This window comes from Thunnus maccoyii, chromosome 9 (genome assembly GCF_910596095.1).
Source record: "Thunnus maccoyii chromosome 9, fThuMac1.1, whole genome shotgun sequence".
Classification (NCBI taxonomy): Eukaryota; Metazoa; Chordata; class Actinopteri; order Scombriformes; family Scombridae; genus Thunnus; species Thunnus maccoyii.
The window spans coordinates 34,019,828-34,045,824 of NC_056541.1; the positions used below are offsets into that span (position 1 = coordinate 34,019,828).

Consider the following 25,997-nt stretch of genomic DNA (forward strand, 5'->3'; position numbering starts at 1 on the left):
CAGGTTTAGATATTTGACTAAGTTTCCTGTATCTTCTCTCCTCCTCTGGTCAGTGTTCTCCAGTGTGACCGTGACAGTGATGCAGTGTTGGACTTGTGACTGCTGCATTACAGATGGAAGTGATGTTTTAGTGATTAGGCCTACATGTAGCCTACCCCTTGGTCTCCTCCTCTCCGCCTCTCTCTCTCTCTGCCATTGGTTAGCACGCAGCAGCTTCGGGATGATGAAGCCTGGGAAGGGGGGTAAACTCGGAGCGCACGTCTCACCCGCTGCGTACACACGCACAGCAAAAGTGAAGTGAAGATGCTTCTTCCCTTTCGATTAACAGTCCAGCCCGTAAGCCATCCACTCCTCTCTCTTCTTCTACCACACCGCCAAACTGTTCCCTGCCAGGGTTTACAGGAGGAACTTGTCCAGCTCGGAGGAGGAGGCGAGAGGAGGCAGCAGCGGGGATCCGGAGCAGCGTCAGCCCTATAGCGGACCCGTGGACAGCTCCGCGGCGGTATGGGTGCGCTGACAAAAGGACGTTACCTCTCCGTGATGGGCCTCCTGCTCCTTGTTTATTGCACAGTATCCGTCATCTGCAAAGGTAAGAGCATGCACGGCTACTTTGGGTGTCACTGGTTTTAAAGGCTTTTTCCTCTTTTTGTGCCATCCTCGTGGTTACGCACCGCTTGTCACGTTTCTTTCATGTTTTTTGAAGCTGTTTGATATTTTTGATGCTTTGCAAATATAACAGTGTGCATATTTAAATTTGTAAGGTGTGTTTTTGCTTCATCCTCGGACTTATTGCCACAGTTTGAGCTTCGTGTGTCTCAATGCGCAGCACAGCCTTTGATATTGATTCATCAAGCCACAGCTACACTGTCAAGTTCCCGCACTGTTTCTCTTTTTCACATCCCGGTGTTGAATCCCGCTCAAATCGATGTTAATTGTCCGGTTTTTCACAGTTTCAGTTGTTGCAGTGTGTTTTAATGACCGCGCTGCATCCAGCAGGCAAAGCCTGAGCAACAGGCATGTCAACGCATTTCTCTCTCTGTGAGTTACTGTACTCAACCTGTGAACGTCTGTCTTCATTTTAAAGCGATCCTCTCCCTCATGTCATGTAGTGGATATAGTGTCGGTCGGGGGGGGGGGGGGGGGGTCCAGGCTCCACCAGGGCGCAGGGACAGGCGTTCATGTTGAATTCAAGCACAAAATACGAGAAACACCACTGACCCTCCTAAAAATGGTTTTTGAAAGGGCGGGAGGGCTGAATTTCAGTGGGGTTCCGGGCTTTTCAGGAACATTTGATAAGTGATTTAAAGCCATCTGTGTCTGTGTTTGACAGGAAGATGAAGAACATGTTTTAGACATGTCTTACTGTGGAGTGGCCGTGCTGGGTGGGGGTCGCTCTGTGGCCCAGTTTGATGTTGTATTTCTTATCTTATAACAAAGAACAAATAGAAAGGATGTAGATGTTCATTGTAGGGACTCTACACTGCTCTGAAACTCGCCCATTTCCATCTATTTTACAACACAAGCACACGGCTCCACAGTGATCTGTTTGCCTCTCAGTCATCTGCTTGTGTCACCAGTAGGATACAGCAGCCTACACACCAGCCTGGTATTAATGTAGGTTATAGTTGATGGTATTTGATTGTGATTTGGACTCACTGGATGGGGGTCCACGCTGCTGATCTGAGAGCTGTAATCGATTGAGGTCACAGCATCACAACTCCATTGCTCACCACAGTCACTGGACACGGGTCTGTTAGTGTGCTGGTGAATCTGGTGAGAAGCACTGGTGAAATCTAGTTTCTGTTTCATGGCTAAATTGTGAGCTCATCATAGTAGTCGCTCTGTTTTTATGTTTCACACACAGCAAATGAAAACAGTAAATTCTGCGATGCAGCTTTGTATTTTGGCTCTTCAACCCTGTTGGCTGGTAAAAGAAATCCTACTATTCACCACCATGTGCATGTATTCATGAGGTGTAAGAAGTTTAACCAGAGATTGATTCTCCTACCCAGGTTGTTTCATTAGAAGACGTTTTACGGGGCTGAAAAGGTAAATTTTACACACACAGATGTAGCGTGTTTCTCTTCTTTCCTGTCCAGTCAATCTTCTTGCCACATCTCTGATTTTTCTTGTGACCCATTTGGGAGGCCTGACCCCCAGGTTGACAACAAGTGATGTAAGCAGTAGATAAAAGCAGGTATGCACGATATGAATGATGAAATACTCCTGAATGTCAGAGTTTTAAATTGGGGGGAATCCTTGAAGGTGACATCAGTAAAGTGCAGCCAGAACTCTTCAGTGATGCTTTTTACACATTAAATCATAATCAAAGAGTTGAAAAAGGCAAAAGATCCAACAGTCTGTGTTGTTCACTGCTGTTTGGAGACAGTTTGAATTTTGTCACTTCCTGTGTGGAATTAGCTTTATTTAAAGAGGCTGGGACTGTACTCGCACTGATGCACTTAAAAGTCTCTTATTGCACCTTTAATGTTTCCCTTCCATCTGCAGGAATCAAACTGTCTCCAGCTCCTCACATACAGCACAACGCCTTCCGTGTTGCCATTTCTCTGCGTGTCACATCAGTCTCAGAGGCCACAAATGTAACGACAGGTGTCACAAGGACATTTCCCCACAAGGTTGACTCTATGAACCAAACAGCAGAGAAACACAGCAGCCCGGCACGGCGGGACTTGACAGCGCTAGCTCGCACTCAGCGAGATTTAAGCTCTTAAGGATCAATGGTGATGTTCGCGGGGCCCGTCGGCTGGGAATGAGACTCACGCGAGGGGTCACGAACGAGGGCTCCTCCTGTGTAACACGGCGGCGAGCGAGCACGGCGTGGCCCGGGGGGAAACGTTAAAAGGCTTTTAAATCGTGTTGGTCATAAAACACAGCCACACATCAGAGATATTTCAGGTTACAGCTTCCTGAGTATGAATGACTTCTATATAGATGAAGTATCAACTGTTTCCATGTATGAATCTCCTAATGAAGGCCTACATACATATGGATGCACTGATATGTAATATCCCTTAAAACCTGGCTTTTGATTAGGCTCTTGTTGATTTATTTGGGACTTGATTAATTTATGTGATGTGTGATTTAGCGAGGGAGCGGCTGTGTATAGAGAAAGAGAAATAATGAGGAAGGGGATTATCTGATATTTGATTGAGGATTGTTGAAGTCACCTACTTCATTTGCCAGTAATTCAACATGCGCAGGTTTTCCTGATGCTATATATGATTACAGGAATATGTTGTGGGATTAGTGAACGGAGAGATTCTCCATTTTGTGTGCATACATACATCCATGGAGGAGCAGCAAACATCTTCCTGTAGATGCCTTCACCACATGGCGTGCGATGCCCTGCCTGTCGCTACGACCTCACTCGACATGTGGACCCGCACTTCTCTCCCGGCTGTAGTTCAACCTTGACCCTCTGCTGCAGATTGTAGCCTTCTGTTCTTTTCTTCAGGTTAGGCAACAACAAAAAAAAAACAGTAGAGTACAAAGGATGCACAAAATTGAAGCTACTTTTGTTTTCAAGAGAAAAAATAAAAAACCTGAAGGTTTTTTATTTTTGCTGTATACAGGGCTTTCATGAAAACAGACAAAGGTCAAATCTGTTATTTTCCCTCAGAGAAAGTAAAGGGGCTCTTATATTTTCCCTGCCGATCCCAGAATGAATCATCATAGTCAGGCTGCCGTGGGTGACAACGCGCGCAGTTCAGTGCCCAGATTTACATTTAAATGAAACCAAATGGCTGTACATTCAGAAATGATATACAGTAATGATGATGGTAATAAAAGCAAAGTCCTTTTTCATATTGGACCAGCTCCTACTTGGGATTGCTGTCACTGGGGGACTGTGCAGGTACAATCTGTGAGTTATGTCTTTGCTATGTCAAGACTATTACCTTCACATTTCAACGAGTGGATTCATCAACCTGCTGCCTAAGAGGCTTAATGTAGTCGGCAATCAGGCCTGCAGCTCATTGGCTCCTCCCGTCCGCTATGTGGCTGCATGGTGCTTACATTCAACTTCCTCCAGCTGCTGCATCTCATTTAGATCTGACATATTCAGGGTGTCTGATATCAGGTCAGAAATAACAACGCTTACATTATAATACATATGACATATTATGATATTATATCATATACAAACATTAATAGTTTTAGTTAGTAGCAAATGAATATGTGTAATGTGAAACATGTTGCTCGTGGTTTTGTGAGAAGTTGATTCATTAATTAGTTAATTGACAGACTTTAATTGGGAGATATTAATAGTAATAGATTCATTATAAAGTCACGTATTAAGCAAGAACAATAAATGTGAACATTCGCTGCTTCTATCACTGCAAATTAAATACAAAAAGAAAAGAAAGAAGAACAGCTGGAGGTTTCAGTCAAAGTAACACATTAAATAATATTTAAAGACGTCACTTTGGCCTCCAGAGATGTTGATGGACATTTCTCACCATTTTCTGCATATTTATAGAATAAATGATAAATCAATCAATCAAGAAAGAAGAAAATCTGCAGATTCATTGATAATGAGAAGGAGAGCTGCAGCTATATTTCAGTTCAGCCACCTCACTAGTAATGATTTATAATAATCACAAACAGCAGCAGACATTTCACTGATCTGCTCCTTTTTGCTCCTTCACCCTCAACTTTGCCGTTTCCTGAGAGTCGGTGTGTTTGATGCAGGTTGTTAATTAAAACTCCTCAGAAAATGCTTGAGTCATGATGGTCTAATCTGTCCTGGATGAACGCTGCAGCTTCCATCCTACTTTAATCTGAGGGGACGGCAATCAGAAGAGGGTGAGAAGGCCCTCTCAGTCACACTGCTAAATCATGTAACAAAGCTGCAGATAGCATTCATCCATCTCCGTCGGGAGATTCAATCAGTCTCTTAGAGCCACACGTCTTCATTCCACAGTCCTGTCTAGACTGCAACTCTTTGCATGTGGACACAGCTTTCTTCTTTCCAGGATTTTCTTGTGTTTTTTTGTTTTTCAGTACTTGTGAAAGAACTCCCTGAGGGTGAGAAACACTTGGGATTTAAAGATGGTGGGCAGAGGATTCACTCTACTGTATAATGATAGCAGAGAGGACTGAGGTGTATTGTCTCACTGATGAGATTAATAGACATCTGTGTTCATATTTCATTCAATATTTATTCATTTTAGGCATTTAGTCCATATTGTTTAAGTGCAGCAGTGACACTATCATAATAGTGATATTATGTGCTGCACGGGTCAAAACAAAAGCCAGACAGCACAAGCAAAATATATTGAAATGTAAATATCGGTGGAATATTCCTACATCATAAATAATAGAGGAGTAGTGTGAATAGAAAGAAAAAGCATGTAGATTTTTCCATCTGTCTGTGGGTGATAACTTGTTTCTTTACAGACACACAACAGTAAAACTGTGCTTAAATATTCACAGCTGTTTATTGAACATCATCTTCATTGATGTAATCTTTGAAGATTCATACATGTGCTCTAAATAAACACATTTTTATTGCTGCAAATTGTAATTAATTACACTTGTACTGTGGTGCAATTACTCTCAAGCATCAGTAGGAGCAGAACACGGCGGCGCTAACGTGTGTTCCTCACATTCATTCGGCCTTTGCTGCTGCAGAGCAAACGCTGGCGACACATCAGCAGCGCAATATACTCCACATTTAGAGGTGTCAGGTTGTGCAGGCTCCATGAACTTCTTCATATCTGTGTTTTTACAGATGGTGAGCACCAGATGAGCTTTTTACAAGGCTGCTTTATGATAGCATCCTATTTAGCAATCCTCCAAGCAGCCATAAGGCCTACTGTGTGTGCGCGACTGTGCCGGCGTGCACACACACGTAGTAATCAGGAATCCCACACACAGACTTTTATTTATATCACATTGCTGGGCATTTTGATAGCATCTGGGTGTGAAGCTCTATAGAATCAGAGTCAAGTGAAAGGCGAGACCTCATCGCTTATCAACTCGGAGAGAATTCAATATTGTTATCGAAAAACATGTCCTCTTGATGTATGGGTCATGGCTGGAATCTATGTCAGCCGATCTCCAGTAAATGGCCTTTTGAATGACTGGAGTCTCCTAGTGAATATCTCACCGATGTAAATGAGTGTCACGCTGCACCTTTCAACACCTTCTGTTTTCATTGTACAATCTTTTCTTCACCAAATAAGCTCTAACCTGGTTGATGTGAGCATTTGCAGGTGTCTGTTATTCTTGGCTTGTTACATTAAGGCCAATATGGAGTGTAGTAAATCAGAAAGCGTAGATACAAAGTGTGAAGGTCAGGATTTCATTTAACTAAGAACACAGTCAGGATGGTAACCCAGCAACGTGAGCTGGCTCCATTCAACAGCCAGTAGTTGTAGAAAACCCTGCTCGATACATAGATCACAGGTATTTTTCTTTGGACACCTGATGTATGGCTGCTGATATGCCAACCCTGATGGTTCTGTGCTGCTGCTGCTGTACCCACTCTCATGGCCTTGGGTTAGCTGTTCAAACATGTCCTCTGTTGATCCATAGTGCAGCAGCAGACCTACTGGGACAGAACACTGCTGAAGGACAAGTTGTGATGAATGGACTGCCGGGTAACAGTCTCAGCTCACTGTGTCCCGTCCTGCCTGCCTGGAGGACCTCTGGGCCTCGCTGGTGGCCGCATGTTAGTCATTGGACCACACCGTTTGTGACCGTTGGTTGACATACAGAGGTGCTGCAGAGAGGACGAGGGAGGGGGTTCGATAGTAATATCAGACATATAGTGATTTGTTCATGATAATCATGTTATTGGGTGAGTGAACATTGTTGTCCTCGATATCTTACACCATTAATCAATTATTCTGATGATCGATCAGGAGAGTCACTGGTACCAGCTTCTCAAGGTGACTGTTCTCTGCTTTACTCTTCATAATCTCTGGGTTCTGGACTGTTGGTCAGATAAAATAAGCAATTTGGATATGTCTCCTTCAGCTCTGGGAAATTATAATAGGCACGTTTTATAGACAAAACAATAAATTGATTAATTGAAAGAACCGGCAGATGAATCCATAATAAACCGAACGGTCAGTTACAGCCCTGAATGATGTATTTACAGTCGTAAATGAGTTATGAATGATTTGTTACTGGTTGTAATACAGGCCTACTGGGGAGCATCGTGCTGCTTTTATCTTCCCAACAACAAGACATGAATCCAGCGTCCATCTGAAGGCAGTAACCAGAGCACGGCAGCAGCTTTACCAATCAGAACGTCACTGTTCAACAGAAAACAGGCCAGCTCCGTGTCACCTTGCCTGCGTGATGTTTCGCCTTGCTGTACTTGCATTTTTCCAGCGCTGTAGGCTCACAAACCTTTTAACAGCAGGTTGATGCCCAGAGAGATGCCAAGAACAATCAGAAAGAAGCATCACAGGCAGAAAGCTGTTATGTGAGGTGGGAATATTCTTCTCTTCTCTTCTTGCCTTTACATCTTTACAGATGACACAGTGTGTGGGTGATTTTACATTTTCAACACATTTTGTTCATGATTCATTTAGCAAGTAAACATATATTACCAGATTTGTTTGGAACGTACACAATACTGGTTAAAAAATACTACATTTGAATATTACTACGTGTGTTTCTTCAACTGTTACATAGACTGAAAAATGGATTCCTGTGTGCCTGATAGCACACCATAGATAACACAATCATGTATAAATTACTTGGAGAAACTGCTTTGCTCAACAAGTGCAGAGTGTGAAAAAAGCCTCTAATATGCCTCGAGATTTACTAAATTATTCACCTGCAAATATATTTTGTCACTCACAGATTATCAACTGCAGCTTAAACACACATTAGACATGTGCAAACACCACACAATTTAAACATGAATGAGCACAATGTCTTAGCATCAAGCTGCTTTGAAAACTCCAATCTGATCTGCAAATAATTCCTGGACTAACTCAGTCTAATCGTAGCTAAAATATTGCTCACAGAACAGTATTTGTCACACATGGATTAGCCCACAGAGTGAAAGCCTCGGAGTGAGCGCCACACTGCCATTTTACTGGTAGACTGACTGACCTAAATTTGGCTCCTGATCAAAATCTTGTACATTGGGAAAAGTACATTTCCTCCTTAGAAAAGTTTCTTTTTCAGTTCAAACTTTTCAGTTTTCATGAGGGTAGTTTCACATAATTTCCTCCCAGAGACAGAGTCAGATGAAACCAGTCAAACAAGTCAGCTTAGAATGAGGAAATCTGAAAGATAACGAAACCGACTGGCCCAACAAATCACACTGTGGACTGCTTTCCAGATGTGACTTTTTACAGTTGTTGCTACGGCAATGGCATGGGACTGTTGTAAATCAGAGCTAAATGTTCTGACAGTGCATACGTACAAACATCAATGACAGTGTATGGGCCTGAGGTGATTGGACTTTTAAATGCTACACTCAATAATTCACATTTCAAATAATACAGGAGGCCTTGATTGCTTAAAATATTTTGGGATATAATTTTTAAATTTAAAGGCGGTAATATATTCCAGACTCCTCTTTTAATCAATTAATTGGTGATGGTGGTTGAGCGCAATCATATTTTAAATTGGATGAAATTTTTCATTTACTTGATGAGACAGAAGAGACGTAGTGATGATCATCAGCTAACTGGACATCCATGTGTAAAGTATGATAGTGTTGATATAGTATTTTATAAAGGTGCTTTATGGACTGTTGCATTATAAAAGCAAAACATCATTATCACAATACCTCTGAGACATATACAGTATATGTATATGTACCAAGAACAATTAAGATCTTCCTGACCTCTAAACCACGGTTTACACTATTAGCTACTGTTTCAGTGTTGGCGGTGTTTTAAAGTTCCCCCCTGGGAACTTCCTGTTATACGTCTACTCTCTAAAGAAGAAGAAAAAAATATCTTTAAACTTAACCTCATACTGCACACATAGGCATCCATAAAAGGTTCAACCAATAGCACTATCACTATTCAGACATCCTGTTTCAACAGGAAGTACATCAGATCAAGAGAGTAATGGAAACCTGCCAGTTATGTAACTCTCCAAGTTTGGTGTCCATGGTGAGGAGCATAGATCTTTCTTATCATATGTTTTGAATGTATATCAATAATGCTTCCCAATAAATTACAAACACAAATTAGCAAAACTAAAAAGTCTTGTGAAAAAGCTGTTGGTTCATGTGGCCAGAGAGAGGTTGAGTGGGTCCGTTGACCATGAATCAGCTTTATTATGAACAGAAATGAGGTATAGGGGGGGGGGGGACAGGGACACAAGCAACACTATTGATGAGGATTGTAGTTTCAGAAAGATCACTGGCAGTGTGAGATGGAGGCTACCAGTCGTTTCCACCATGGTTTTATTATGGTCCCACACAAAGCACAGCAATAAATTAGACAATGGTACATGGATGCTTTAAAATGCTACACATGCATTTTTAATATTTTAGAAAGCTCCCAGCTTTCCTTTACTCCTCAAAGGCACCTTCTTGACCGCCTCCCTGTTTTATGGTCTATCTGTTTTTGACAGTCTGTTCGCTCACTAGTCACATGAGCCATGTTTCTCATATAACATTACTCACTGTAAGCATCAACCTGGATTGACAAATGATCAGAACCAGCCTCTCGACAGTCGTGGCCACTGTGAAACGGAGGGTAATATGAAAATACATTTAAAGCCTGTCACCGGCGCGGCAGAGACATCAGGCATTAGTTTACAGCGTGCAGTGATGGGCTTCGGCATATTTCAAGATAGACTTCTGGACAGGAAAATGAGGTAGCCATGTTTTGATGATAGCAGACAGCTGCTGCTATTTCCTCCGAGTTTCTTAGCTGGAAGATGATGAAACACCTGGTATGTGTTCCCCCTCCAACCTTCCGCTGGTTGTTCACAACAACTTTTTTTTGGCTTTGTACATCACTGACTAATGCATTAGTTACTGTGTTTTAATGAGTACAGAGTTTGGCTATTTAACTGGTTGTCTGTTGACTTATAGGTCCTGACAGCCTGGCTTGTGACCTGCTAAAGCATTTAGAATATGAATATTCCATCGTGCTCTGCATTGCTTTGTCTTGGCGGGTAGTTGCTATATAACACGTCAGTTCCTCTTGTGCCTCAGGCATCCTCCTACTGCCTTCTTTTTATGCTTGAAATTTTCTCTTTTGAAACTCATTTTGGCTTTTGATACAATCTCAGAGTTCTCCGGGGTCAGCACCGCTGCGGCTTACTCAACCCTCTCATGTAAACCAACATGTACTCATCTCAACCTTGTGGGCCATGTTGGATCTTTGCTGATTTGCTGTAGCTTGTGCCCACACAGCATCCCGGGAAAATGTTGCTTTTGTTGCTGTTTTGTTTGTCTTCTTAAGCTGCACTAGTGTTAGATTGAATTAATAGTAGTTATGAAAGAATATGGCGTGCAACGGCCCGAAGCTGCTGCGTGTTTGGGAACGTCTCACGTCAGCCGCTGGTGTCTCTTCTTATAGTTTATGACATGAAATGCCGTCCAGATGAATGCTGTCTGAAGAGATTCTCTTGTTAATTGGATGCTTAGCGGTAACCAGTGTGCAGTCATGATGGCAGTCATGCTTCCTCGTCTTTCTATAAGTACTTTGAAGTGTGTTATAAAGAGATTTCCTCTGGCCATCACATTTGACACATGCTGTGTGTTACACTGGCAGAAAACAAGTACAGACCTCTACCTGCACATCGGAGGCAAAGGAGTACAGATCTAATAAATGTTCCTTTTATTTAATTATAATCTGAATGAGTATATGTTGTACAACCATGAACCATGAGTCTTTGTATTCAAAAGACTGAACAAAGCAAACGGCTGATCTTTTTACTTTTAATTAAGTCCATTACGGAGAAGACATACCTTTTAACTTGTGTTCTTTTCCAGTACTTTGTTATAATAAAGCTCAATTATAAAAATGATAATTATTAAGTTTACGTGATTTCATCAGATTGAAAAGTGATTGAGGTCATCGGTGTCCGCTCATCGGTTGCTATAGTGCAAACATCCGTGACTGTACACACGCAGATTCACTTAACGCCTACAGCTGTCTCGCCATGGAGACGGCTCGTCGTCTTTGTGGCGGCAATTATACCTTTTGTTTGCAAAGCATCATGGGAAACGCGGTCAGAAAATGGAAGAATATATTCACCTCACACGAAAAAGCAAATCAATACATTATATAATTATTAAAACATTTTTAAGCTTTTTTTATTACTTTTTTTATTATTTTATTAACTCAAATTATTTAAAATTGCAAAAATATTTTTGAAGTAAAATGTGGTGTGTAGTGTGACTGACGTGCCAATTAACTAAGAGGTGCAGTAAGGTAGAGTTGACTGACTATTTTGATCATTAGATGATTGTTGTAGTAACATTTACTGGTTCCAGTGTCTTAAATGTGGGGGATTTGTCGTCTTTGTCTTGAGACAGAATTGGAAAAATTGAGACATTTGAAGATCAACTTCAGAAAGTATAAAGGTCATCTTTCACTATTATCTGACATTTAATTGAAAAAAATATTTGGCAGATTAATTGATAATAAAAATAATAGTTATTTACAATAAGCCTTTAGTAATAAGGATTCAAATGGATAACAATGATATGAAACAATGCTGAAAACTACTGCTGGATATTTTTACTGTTGACTGGCTAATTGATGAAATCACCACATCATTTATAACACATTTATTCACCAATAACCTTTCATAAAAAGCATAGTTAGAAGTTTGTCTCCAGAGACTAATTGCATGGCTGCTATAAGTAAGAAGAGCTTCCCTCGGTCTTTGAGAATGGCAGTTTAATGTCAGATTCTCAGCAGAGGGACACACACTGAGATAAGAGTCATCTCTTTTTCGTCAGCCTCTCCGTGCTCAGGGCATGTGAAATCCATATCCGCTCTGCAAGTCAAAGATCCCCTGCAAAGTTAGAGAAATCACCTCCCAACACTAGAAAGCTTTTAACGTCACCCGCTAGCAAGTCAAGCATTCGCTCCGGCACCAGTGTGAGTGGAAATGGAGTGTTTTTTTTATGTAATGAACATTTTAACATGATTAATAGGCAATGGCACTTATTTACAAACTCTATCAAGGTTTTTTGCAGCAATATGAATTTGGAATAATGCCTAATTAATGCAAAATCAATAATTGGAGTTGTCAAATCTAGTTGGAATAAACACAGAGATATTTGTGCACCAGGTGGTTATTCAGTCGGTAAACAGAACCCGAACATGTGGTTGAGAAACACCAGGAAGTAAAACCACAGTCACTAAATGTCACCAGTGATTCTCTGTAGAAGAGTCGCAGCATCCACGGTGAATAGATGCACACGGCATACGCAGACTGTGTGGAATAAATTAATGTAGCCCATCACTACCTTAAGTCCTTGAGTAATGAGTAGCCCTCAGGGCTCTATGGAAAGCAGAATGGTAATTGCAGACAAAAAGGTTTTCGAAAATCATTTTTAGACATTTTTGTTGCACTTCAGTGGCATCTGGAATGTTCCACATTTTGTTCTGCCTCTACCCGCCACAGGGGAGGACAGGAATAGAGAGAAAACACTTGTCTCATTCAAGAAAAGTAAAAAAGCACAAGTAAAAAATAAGACAAATATCCTGACAAGAATTAAGAGGCATAATGGATTACATAAAATCTAAAGTATAAAACCTTAAACCCGTGTCATTTCTTCTAATCCCCATGAGCTGCTTCTGCTTAAGGAACATAAAGTGCTACAAAATACACTGCTGCACTTATTGTAAAAGCAGCATTGATTGGAGGAGCCTCTTTTATTACTCTTCTGGTGATGATAAAGATGGAGTTTTGCTCTTTTATCCAAACCTGCACTGTAACAAGTACATATAGCTCTGAAGAAGGCTTTAGATGTGAGTATTCACCAAATCTCAAAGCATAGATGAGAAAACTGTTATTTCACACAACACATTAATGCTAGTAGTAGTATTGAGCATGACTGCTCATGCTCAGACGTGAGTCTTGTTTGCTGCCATCTGGTTTAAAGCAGCGCTGTATACACAACGGTTCCCCCGCCTGCAGACTCTGACCATTGACCAACTGGTGGAAAACTAATTGCTTTAGCCGTCTTTAGTACGCCGCACTAACCTTGGGTAATTTAACAACGAGTGCACAGCGAGGGAGGTCCGGCTTTCTCGCTTATCCTCCACTGCATCTGTCCCTCGAGCAGCCTACTATTGATATTTCTATGTCGTTTGCTCTGCGCTCACTTGGAAGAACAGCGTAATTGAATCTCCATTTGCAAAGCAACACAATCAATGGAGAGCAGGGTTGCTTAAGAGTTTACATTTAATGGTATGGACAACCACACATTGCATTAAGGGAAATAGAATTAAGGTTTTTTTTCCAATTTTTGGTTGCGTCCTTTGTAGCAGCACGAGTTGCATCAGCCACTAGCAGTTACAAAGGGTTACATCATCATGTTTTTATGGTTTGCTGCATGGTTGTATTAATTGAAATGTAACTTGAAGAAATGATGAAATGAGTCAGTTACTGGAGAGAACAACACAATGTCACTGGTCACTCTGATACCTGTAGATGAATACATAGGAACCGCTACGGTGTGGGGATTTAAAGGGGCACTCCGACTATTTATTTTAATTTTTTTTTTCCATTCACAACTTTTCCCACAATTTTTAGATAGTTTTATTTCAGTCCATTAATGTCTTTATGTGCAGCACAAGCACAATCATTAGCTCCTAGTGACACACAGCACCAGGAATAATCAGCTCAGTGTGTTGCTGCTCTTAGAAGACTTTTTTGAAAAATGATTTCCTGTTTGTATTTTTTTTTAAAAATGATTAAAAAAACTCCAACTGCTGTGCTGTGTATTAACAGCTCACTTGTCCAGTTATGGAGGGAAACTGCTTTCACAATGTTGAATCTATTGTTGTGCATCTGTAAACTCCAGCAGGTGAGATCCTGCTGCAAGATAATACTGATGTTTGATTCCATAGTTCAGATTTACGCATTCATGTCTCAACTGTTGATCAACATTTAACAGTTATTACTTAGTTAATAAGGTATTACTTCATAAGTTCTGGCCTGCAGGCTGCAGCTGTGCGTGTTAGACCAGTGCTTTCATCACAACTGGAGGTGGATAAATGTATTTGTTCTTCTTAACCATCGCTGCGTTTCCACAACTCTGACATTTGTTTTTTTTCACTTCTAAAAAGCTTTTTCTCTTTATGTAGATATATCCTGCAACCCGTCATCCTGAGATTGCAGAGCTTGAATCAAGATTATAATCATTTTTATTAATCATGCAGCCCTACATGAGTGAATTATTAAAAAGCAGCAGAAGCTTTAGATACACTGACCTTTATTCCCTCGTATGGCTCAACCTCCAAAAACACTTCCAATAATGCGACTCAGTAGTGTCTCGTTACACCTTCCCTCCTTGGTGCAGCTAAATGCAATCTGAGATCAACCTGATGACATCACAATGACATCATCCAGGCTGAAGAGTCCTCTCAATGGGGAGTAAAGTGAACATGATGTGTATAATTTGTGAGGCTGTTACAGGTTCGTCCTTTCATTAGAATTTACAGGTTTGACTTTCAGTGAGATTTCAGATAATGTTATAATTTGATAAATGGCGTATCTCTGTGTTGTTTGGCTTTGAGCGGCTCTGGTATTAAACTGTGTTACTTTGTTGGGATTGTCCCTGGTCAGAGGCCTCCTTTAAAGGCCATGTTTGTCATAATCAGTTCTTTGCTTTTAAATGTAGTGAACCATGCTTACAGGAGGAGACAAGAGCTTAAATGTCAGCCGCAGACCGGGTAGGAATCCTCTGCAGTTTGGCAAGGACATCTTGTCTGGCTCTCTTTGGCAGACGGCAACTTGAAGTAGTAATTGCTTTTTAGCATCACCGGGGTTTGAAGCCAGAGCGAATGTAAATACGATCAAATGAGATTCTGATGGTGGCCTGAGAGGCGGAGGGGTGAAAAGTAATAAGAAGAAATGATATCACTGGGGAGAACAAAGTGCAGTGATTACATTTATTTCCACTGGCCTATTACTGGAGCACTGGGGGAAAACGAGCGCTGAGCTTTCTGTTTTTGCAGTAGGCCACAGGCCGTTAAGAGCCCACAGGCCTTTTTTATTCATGACATGTCAGAAAAACAGCTCGCTTTACCGTCGTCCTTTGAGACTTCTGGGATGATTTGGACTGAATTCATTTGTGGGGAAAAGCATTTTTTATGCTTATAAATTTCAATTCTGGTTTTAAATATCCAAATGTATGCTCGTAGAGGACGGATGTTTAGCTATTACCGCAAATTGCCCCTTTTTTCTTGTTAGGAAATCTTCCAGTGGGATAGATACTCGTCATCTATTAGCTCGTGCAATTCACTTCCTGAAATAGACTCCGTGCAGAATGGATGTGCATGTCTGAAAACTCACTCAGAGTTCTTAAAGTGTTTGAATTCTATAATTTCTGTAATACTATAGTCGGGTTAGAGTTAGGACTGAGATACATTCTCAGATTTTAGGCACAAACAAGGATTGGTTTAATGTTTGTGCATCCTAATGGGCAAAGCAATCAAAGCGCCTGTCGCATTTATCATCAGATCATCTCCAGGTGTTCACACTGCCATCCTTATTAGCCACTGTTGCCGTGCTCATGCACATCATGAGCCTGGGTGGCAGCGGCAATGGCAGTTGCAGTGTCCTGACTGGCAGACATGATGGATACCCCTCCATTATCAGGGCGTGCTTCTCTGGCCCTCGTCCTGTGGGACTCAGCCAGTACGACATTTATTAATCGACTGCAGATAATTCCTAATAAAACAGCAGAAGTGCCAAGGCTGCACCACCGAGATCTGGAATGGCATACATAGCGTAAGACATGATGCATTACCATGCCAATGCTCTCCCCTGACAAGGAACTATTATTAACGTAAGGACTGCAAGCCTGGTGGTTTTTACCACTGAGGTTGCACATCTCAGCTGGAATATTGGACAGCTGCATTGTACATCAGTGTGACATGACTTTTCATAGATGGTCAGATTATAGGGTGCAGTCACTTATCTCACAGCAGCTGCAGTTACTCAGATACTTCAAATGTAGAGAGCATGTAAGGGCTACTTTCTGCCATAGTTTTGCTTTTCTTGAGGTTTTGTGGCTCTAGAGGAAGTTTTTCTTAAATGTCCAGCACAGTGTTCATTGTGAACTGCAGCCAGATGCCATTTCTTGTAACCATTAATCTTGTAACACCTGAATAATCAATTCATTGATTCATTGTTTGTTCAATAAAATATTAGAATATAATAAAACAGATATTAAAATTTGTCAGAGTGCATGTTGACATTGTGAAATATACTGTCATTGAAAACAAGACAAGCAGCAGATCTCTACGTTCTCGAGTCTGGAGTCAGTCGACAACAACTGGTTGATTATTAAGATTGTTGCTTCTCCATGTTTCAGTAATCTACCAACCATTTCAACTCTAGTCACATCATCGTAATGGTAAGTTTATCATCACATTATTTTTGTTGCCACAGAAACGTTTCCAGTAACCAGGAAGCTTTTTAGTAAGGAACTTTATCTGCCACTCCTCCACAGGAACCAAGAATGAAATGAACTTTCTTTGCCCTAGATCTTGTCCGCAAAACAGCCCCCCCTCCCCCAAATAGGCAATCCTACTACTTTCCTCCTTTCCCATCATCCACAATGTCATGATGTTCCTGGACCTGCTGCCCTTTATGTCATTGTAAAAAGCCAAGATGCTGCAGGAAAACCATGCAAGCACATAAAGACTGCACTCCTTTGTCAGGCAAGCATAATAATGTACTACTTACAACTGAGTGACTCTACTGTATATGCACATTCAGTATTAACTTTTGCACTTCCCTTTGAGCCGTCAGTGTTTACCACTGCTTTTTTGTGGGGCTAAAGTGCATGATACACGCTCGTGGGGGGGGAGGGGTTGGGGGGGGGGGGGGTGGAATTCCATTTCACAGCTCCATGCTGTGAAATGGTAGATGCAAGGCAGTACACAAGATGGGCCGGCAGCCAAGGCAGGAAAGAGCTTTTCATTAGTCTAATATTCCTCCTGTGCATTGGTCGCTTTATTATGCTCCCGTTTCTCTTACCGGAGAGACAGATAGAGGCAGTGATGGGGAGATGTAGCAGAACCTCTTGACCTTAGATTTAAATGATTTGGAATCGTCCCTCGGTGCTGTGATAAATGACATGGATTTATTACTCTGCTCTCTGTATCTCTGCCATTTGTTGTCCGTGAGCCAAGGAGAACTTGATGAAACGTTTTCAAACAGCTATTTCAGAAGTTTGGTCTAACCCAGTGTTGTTGAGTATTATTCTAATATGATTTTTTAAAGATGAAGAAAGCAGTGCAGTCGCTGTCCAGCAGACTGTAATCCGCCTGATTGTGCACTAGTCACTCTGGTGTAAAGCCTGTCATCACTCGAGCCATGGGTTGGGATCTGAATGATGAGAGCAATGTTTCTCTAATGGTATTTGTGGTTTGTAAAATGGGCTGTGGTTGCTCTCAGCTCCCACTGCTCTCTGCAGACTGCACCCTGACAGCAAAGAAAAATGACTCTGAATCTTGCTCCAGCAGTGCAAATTTAGTTCACCATTATTGTCATTAGTTTGCATATGCCATTTAGTAGAGACTTTAACTCTGTTCACCATAGACTGCCAGTGTATATGTGTCCCAAGGGGAGTGAAACCCCTGGGTTCACATCTGTCAGTGTTGGTGACATCGTTTGGCCATTTGAGTGCGAACACTGAGCGGGTTTGACAGAGCTGTTTGGATATGAACCTCAACGGGCATCAAAGGAAGTTTAAAAATGTAGTTTTTGCGACTAAGTATGGCAAAGCCCAATGGAAAACTCAAGAGATTAGAGGGAATATAGCTATTATTAAGCCTAGTGCTGTTGTTGCTAAGAGGAAAAATGCAGTTTGGCCATTAGAGTTATCTAGGTTAGGGAGAGATCTTGGCCATGGTTAAATATTAATAAGGTGCTAATGCTAACTGCTGGTCTGAGAAGGGACATGAACCCGGGTCTCCAGAATGAGTTTATGGGAAATGCATTACCTTATTTTTACCGACGCTATATGAACTTATGTTACTTCCTGAATTGGCAGTAAATGTTGGCATTGGATATAAATTGTTTACTGCTGAGTCATCCATTATGAATGTAAAACTAAGGAGACTGGGCTGGATCCCAGATCCCTAAAGGGAGCCAAAGTCACAACAAAGTTCACGGTTCTGGAAAAGCTTTGAAAAGCTCATTCAAAATACATTTGTGATAATGTAAATAACTAAATATCCTACAACATCTACAACATAACCTTGCTCAACAGTCTGTCTGGGCCTGGACGGTCAACTTTGAAAATCTATGTAAGATTTTACTTCATTTAATATTTTTGTTTTTATTGGCCTTTATTGGTGGGCGTTGGGAATTGCCAGGGAAGACAAATGGCATTGATGGTTTTAAACAGCAGAGATTACTACAAGGTTGGAAAGACAACATGAATGGACTTCATGGAAAGGAGACAAACATATATGCTCACTGCCTCGTTGCTATGACTTCATGGGAGCTGTAGTTTTGTGATGGTAACATAAGAAACTTTTAAACTTGTTAAAAACATGTAGGTGCCAGTAGATACTCACTTATCTCTCATATGGATAGTTCAGTCCAGGAACTTGTCTCATGAAAGAAATCCTCACTGACAGATTAGGGAGTTAGCCAGGATGTGACATCAGGACTTTATATAGTTCATTGTAAAACTGAAATAATCCCTCTAATGTGAAGCCGTCCTGGTTACTGCATGTAACCTGAAGACCTTCCAGCTTCATTATGTTTTCTGCATGTCTACACCACCTAACCTCCATGAACACACACAAAATCTTAATCAGTTTGAAATAAATGACGCTTTTGTAATGTGTAATAAAGCAGACAGTCTTCATCTCCATAGCAACTGTGGCTGAGGATCATGGGTAAAAAAAACTTTATGTCTCATAACCGAAGAAACTGGCCATAACATTGCATAACAGTGTATCATATCATGTTGTTGAGTCATTGAGTTGAGAAATGTTAAAGATATCATTAAAAACAAACATTAAAATGAGAATTGACAGTGAGGAAAATGCTTCCAGGCAGCAGGTCCTCTCGTCGGCCCGCCGGCCTGATTCTCACTGCGGTCGGGTTCATGTTGGAGTGAATGGACAGCGGACGGGTTTACATTTGAGTTAGCTGAAAGTCTCATACAGATACTAAAAGGCTTGTACGTTGGTCAGGTGTGACAAAAGCGTCGAACCAACTCAAAGGATGGTCACTGATATAGATCTGCTTAAATACAGTATAATCACCTGATTGCAGGGACTGTATCATGAAAAATGTATTTTTAAAAAGACGTGGGGTAAGTGAGGTAGCAAAACCATCATTTTGCTCCCCCTAATTGCCTCTTTGACTGCGCCCGTTGAGGTTGAACTAAAACAAAGAGATTATTTCTGCCTCTGAGAAATATTTGGATATTTAAAACTCCAACCTGCGATGAAGTGCTGTGTGAACAAAAAAATGGAAGCGTTGTGTTTCTGTTCTATTCATTCTAACTTTAATTACATTGATGGGGACAAAGTGTTGGTGGGCATACAAAAAAAATCCCCCTTTTTCACTGTGGAAATTGATAAACATATAATTAACAAGTGATGACAAGGAGTTTAATTGTCAAGATAAACAGTACAAGAGCAAATACTCCTCTATGATGCATTACTTAGTTAATGGATTGTACTCTGCATATTGGCTTATGCATTTTGCCTAAATGGTTCCTTAGCTTTTATCACTAATCCAGGAACAGTTACTCCTAATTAACTATCAGCCGCCTTTCTGTGCTACACTGTTCCTGGCTCTGCATCTAAAGAATCAGGGAAAATCAATTAGAGGGATAAGGATCTCTGTATCTAAAAAAGCACAAAGGCTAGGGTCCAATCCCTACAGCGGGGGTTAGCAGTAATAATACAGCATCTTTGTTGACAGTTGGGTCAGATTTCACCGCCTGCAGCTCTGGAGATGAGCATTATTTCCTCAGTGATGATGACTAAATACACCTTCTTCTTGGATCTAAGCAAAAAAACCGGCCAAGTCGAGCAATTAGGCTGCAAAGTGGTAAGTGACATTAAATGAATAACATTAGCGAGGGCTGGTTTTCCCCGCCGTTGCTATTGGATGTGAATAAATTCTTCAACTTCCACATTCCCCCTCAAGAATTACAGTGTGAGCTACCGCTGAGTGCTGCAGACAGAGTGGTGGTGGTGGTGGTGGTGATGGTGGGGGGTCCTAACTATAAGCCGTGCAACGATGCTTCTTTCTCTGCCTGAGTGCATCTCCATCCCTCTTTAGAAATTGACAGGAAGAGACAGGTGCAAATTATGTCCACTTAACCATATTATAGTGTTAGGCAGCAGTGGTGAAAAAAGGGCTGTTTGGTTCCCTCAGTCATTTTCCCTTTCATCCAGATGAAAGCGCACTCCGTGTCTGGATTTAGACGTGGGAGAGGTGTGTTCGATGAGCTGGGTCCGCTCATAGCTCAGGTAGGTTCAGTGATGATTGGTAAGGCAGCTTCGACCCTCCCACTCTGTATATTCTCTGCCTTCATCTTTTTTTTTTTGTTGTTTGTTTCTTTCCATATCAGCTCCTCTAATAGACTGTAATGGATAACCGTTTCTGCACATGCCGTCGTGCCCGTGTGAATCATTTCGATCCAATAAAACTGGGAATTTGGTTTTCATCGGCTGTGTGAAATAATTTGGTATTATAACGCAGTTGACCTTCTCTTTTATTGCTGCACAAATCCTGTCATTGAATTCCCATGTACTGCTTTATATAGCCCCGAGTGCTTCGAATATGAAAAGACATCCGCAAAATCAGTGTTATTGGCTGCAGCCGTGGTCATATGTGCTGTATGTCGGTGTGTAATATGGTAGATCTAGACTGATAATAGGAAGACGGTTCTTTGATTTGAAGTGAAGATGAACATACTGTAAATTCACCTCTTCAATTCAAAGAAGTTGTTATTCCAAATAATTATTTTGCCCTTTAATTCTGCCTTTGTAGACGTTGCCATGTAACACAGCTTAAAACAAGACCTTGGGAAATGAATTAATGTGAGCATCACCTTGAAGCAGTCAAGCTCCACACCCATTTAATTTTACTTTTAGACCAACCTTGAGATGAATTTCTACTCTACAATTCAACCTTTGCACATAAGCCTCCTGCTGCACTGCAGAATCCATCACTCCCCACCGTAACGCCTATCATTTCAATGTGTCACATATTGGAAGAAGGGTGATACATAACCGTTACCTGCCATGTCAGGACATTGTTCATCACTCAGTGTGAGTAGTGAGAGCCGTTCATTCTTTCCTGCGTCTCTGTGCGCTGGTGTTGCCCCCCGTATCCCCGAGGCTGGGGGGAATTAATGCTAATGAAATGGCAGGAAGGGAGACACTGGCTTTGTGGCCAATGTGCAGGTGAATGAACAAGCCTGTGGGGGACGATACGTTTTGTCTGAGACTCTCATTGGTTTTCCTCAAACGAGCTGCGAGGCAAAGTCGCCCTCGAGTGCGCGCGGCGATGTATATCAAATCAAGTGCTTCACGTGCGACATGGCCCCCATTGACTTTGCAGGTACATGCTTGTTTGGTGCTGACATTGTGCTGAGAAGAGTTTCATTCATTATTTCTCCGTGTACAGATAAGAATAGCACCCTTGGTATTAAAGTAATTATCATCCATTTTGGTATTGTTTGCTGCATCTCAGTGGAGAATTCAATGAATGAACATAATTAAGTTGTTGGTGTCTGAATCTATTTCTGTTTCCGTCACAGATATCAAATTTTATATATATATATATATATATATATATATATATATATATATATATATATATATATATCTTTTTGTTTCTAGAGATAATACATGACCTCCTCTTTTCTTAATCTAGTGATTTGTAAAGCAAAATAATCCACTGTGCAATATACAGGAAGTCTTGCTGCAAGATGTTGTTGAGTTTATGTGATAAGTTAAAGAAGATTATGTTATTTTTTGGCTTGATGAGAGAGCTCCTTGGCTGGTGGGATTGTACCAATTACATTTCAAAGAAGGAGGATTAAGGAAACTTTTCGCTAAAAGGAAGGAAAAGTAATGTTTCAAAATTTGTAACACTGATTATTTCTAAGCATTCTCCAGTAAGGACTTTAACTGTGAGACAGATTAAAGTATAGAGTTGATAAAGCAGAAGAAATTAACCCTTTGGGCCTAATTAACATTTTCTAGATTAGCATAATATTCTCCGCTGGGATGTCACTTCCTCTTTGGCTCTTTTTTAAATGAAACATCAAAGCTGAATTGGCTTGAAGATATCCCAAGTCTCCCAATTTAGTGAGAAGGATGCGGACCCCGCGGACCACCACCAGAGAAAATCAGTGAGGGGATAATGAGGAAGAGGAGGTGTCAAAAGCTCCAGAAGGTCCTGCATTGGGAGATTATTACTCTAATGGCATTGCTTCAACAGCTTGTGCTGCCCAGTGAAGATTCATCCTTCAGTCATTCTTCGGACCAAAGAGAGTTGGTGTTACTGACCTCGTTGTTTTCTGTTGTGAGGACAGCAGGCAGCCTGCGCTCCTTCAGGGATCTATTGAATTTTGAGAGAGCAGTGGGGTCTGGTGTCACCGCTTCATCGAATTACACTGCTAACAGCTGGATTCATACTGACACTGGATGTATGTAGATGATGTGCTGTTTGTCTTACTCTGAGTCTTGTACTGCCTATCAGGGCTGGGATGATGTGTTTACTGACACGTCAGGGTCATCCAGCTCTGATATGATGGATATGATGCAGTTAAATGCATTCATCAATAATACAGTGGCTGTCTATGGGAAGCCCTTTTCCCAAAGTGGTCAAATTACATGCAAATGTGCATGATTATGGGCATGGTTGACTGACCTACATGGAGGCTCCAGGGCAAAAATGAGCTACTGGGCCTGTATGAACCCAACCCCCCCTAAAACTAGAATACTGATGCCTCTTTTTAAGACAGAGCCTCAAGATTAGGTGATGAAGAAGGACCCACCTTATGGCCCTTATCATGTCAGTTGTTGATGTGATGTTGAAGTGCAAATCCCCACATTCCTAAACAATATTATAAGTAATGAAATTACCACAAACCAAATGCCACGCTGTAAACCTGGGGCTCTGTGCTGTAGAGGTGTTGGTATGTGGATTTTTGAATTTTGAAGAAAACCAGACTAGTAGTTTCTCCTTTCTTCCAGTCTTTATGCTAAACTAGGCTAATCACATTCTGACTTCAAGGACCAGTGTGTAGGATTTACTGGCATCTAGCAGTGAGGTTGCCTCCCTTTCAAGCATGTATGAGAACGTATGGTGATATGAAAGGTCCTCTCTAGAGTCAGTGTTTGGTTTGTCCATTCTGGGCTACTGTAGAAACATGGCGGTGCAATATGGCGGACTCCGTAGAAGAGGACCCGCTCCCTATGTAGATATAAAGCGCTCATTCTAAGGTAACACAACAATTCCTATTTTCACTGATTAAAACATACTTATGAATATTATATTCTGTTTCTGCCAAGTCCACTAAATCTACTCACTCGTCCTTCAGCTCTTCTCATCCTTTGAACAGGAAGCAAACCAGAGTATTTACAAAATGTTGGACTATTCCTTCAACAACTTCACACAGTCTTCATTTGCTGTTTTTGAGCAGCTTTCATGGAGAATGCGGGTTAATGCAGTGAAAAGCTCTAGACAAAAATAGTAAGTGGACCTTGAGTTCAGATTATTTTGTCACACTATGCATTCGAGGGGGTTGGGGGGATAGCTGGTCCACCTGGTCAGGTTCTACTGGGCACCAGTGTAGCTCATTCATGCTACATCACAGAAGGCTAACTTCAGGACTAACCACGTTCCCTTTAGTCAGCAAGTAAGACACAGGAACTGGACTTGGGTTTTGAGGAGCTGTAGCATTTATTCACCAACAAATAGCTTAAACTGTACATATGTTGCACTGTGTTCACAGCTATACTGCTAACATTAGGGCACAGACCAGCCCAGGACGAGGTGTAGCTGAAAACGGACTCAAAAGCCACCTCATGTAATTGAACGCCTGCCTCCAGCTAACAGGCGACATTATCTGTGACAGTAGCCGCGTTGCAGGCATGTTAACAGGCAGGAGATACACACAGTGATCAGTTTGCTATGTGCTCTGGTAAAGGAGTGCACTTGATCTGAGGGGTGTACTATGAAGCAAGTTCAACATTATTGGGACTACATGTGGACCACAGTTTACCAAATATTTCAAGACTTCGTCATTTGGCTCTTCTGCACAGAACAGACGGACTGCATTCTGCTTACTTCAGTCAGGAGGAGCTATGAAGAATATAAAGACCTTATCACAGCAAAAACAAACACTGTTGCTGCAAATAAGGTGAGAGAGGAATGCTGGCAAAAAATTGCTGATGGTGTAAATTCATAAGTTAATATATTTATTTTACTTCTCAATGCCTCCACATTCAGACGTCTGAAACTTTAAACTGTGCAAAAAAAAAAGTGCATTCAGGTCTGACTTTGTCCAGTAATGAAGGATCAGTGGAAATCAAAGTGAAATTAATTTTATAGATTGAATATTATCTGAAGATAAATACCAATTGACTAATCAATATTTATTATTTTTTTTACAATTTGAAATACAGTGATATATTTGAACAAAATCCAATCTCACTAGTAACCCAAACCTATTGCACCATTACAAATGTACAATATGACATCAAAACAATGGTTAGTGTGATAAAAGACTAATCAGTGTTCTAATAGCTGCAGTAGCAGCTGTTCAATGGACAAATCAGGTGGTTATGAAAGCTGAATCTTGGAACATAAACTGCTTGGGACCAGGTTAAATTTTCATCATAAGTTATCTAACCAGGGTTAGTGTTAGCCTGGCTGTAGGCTCAACATACCTCACTAAGCCACTGATCTCACCTTGTAGTGCACACCTTCCGTTTATCAAACAACCAACACATGCAGCGCTCTTCTTCAGGTCGTGATAGGTCGCTAGTGGGCCTGCTTTGGTTGTTTTATAAATTGATGAAGTGCACATCTTCACCAGAGCACATTAAAAGAGTTAATTTGCCTTACTTGACGTTGCATGTCCTGCAATCTGACTATTGCACATGTCATGATGTCGATGCTGAAACAATACATCACCAATGGTGAAAGAAAAATAGAAATCCACACTTTTCAAGGATCAATATGAAGATTTTGAGAATAGACATTGGTGTGGAAAAAAAATTAATAAGATTGCACTAGTATTGATATTTTTATCTAGCCATTTATTATCGTCCTTGGTTTCAAACTGAGAATTTCAATGGCCCGTGATGTTTTTACTAAATTAATAAATTTTGGCGTGAAGGCAGTTGGATTGAAAAGCCACACAAAACCGGATAATCAGAAACTCCATCAGCCACCTCATGAAATGTTTAACCCTTCTAAATACTCGCACCTTTGCGAAAAGCAAGTTTCTGTTACTTCTGTTTGACACTTGACAGCACAGCTAAAGCCTGAATCTAAACCCCTGACAGTAGTCGATGGCACATGGATTAAAGTACTCAGAAGGAGATACTGGTGGTGGGCGGTTGTGGGATTTCAACTTTTAGAAATCTCCTCCTCAAATCACTCGAGCCTGTCTGTGTTGATTCTGATAATAACTGACATGAGTGCGTGTTGTTTTCATCTGTCCTGTTTAGTCATTCATCCATAGATGTGTTGACTTAACATAACTTTTGGCTCTGATTTGAGCTCATTCACGTGGGACCGTGGAGTTACATATTCTAATTTAGTTAAAGTCCCAGATGTTAGGGCCAGGCAGC

The 25,997-nt window shown here is 41.1% G+C and overlaps 1 protein-coding gene across 3 annotated transcripts in view; it reads left to right on the forward strand.

Annotated features, from left to right (window-relative positions):
* The first annotated feature begins 258 nt into the window (after positions 1–258).
* unc5db (unc-5 netrin receptor Db) overlaps positions 259–25,997 on the forward strand; it is a 186,510-nt gene continuing 160,771 nt past the window's right edge. For all 3 annotated transcript variants that reach the window (XM_042422354.1, XM_042422351.1, XM_042422352.1), the window contains exon 1: positions 259–589. In XM_042422354.1, the coding sequence (XP_042278288.1) occupies positions 505–589 (85 nt within the window). In that variant the 5' untranslated portion in view covers positions 259–504. The remainder of the gene's footprint in view (positions 590–25,997) is intronic.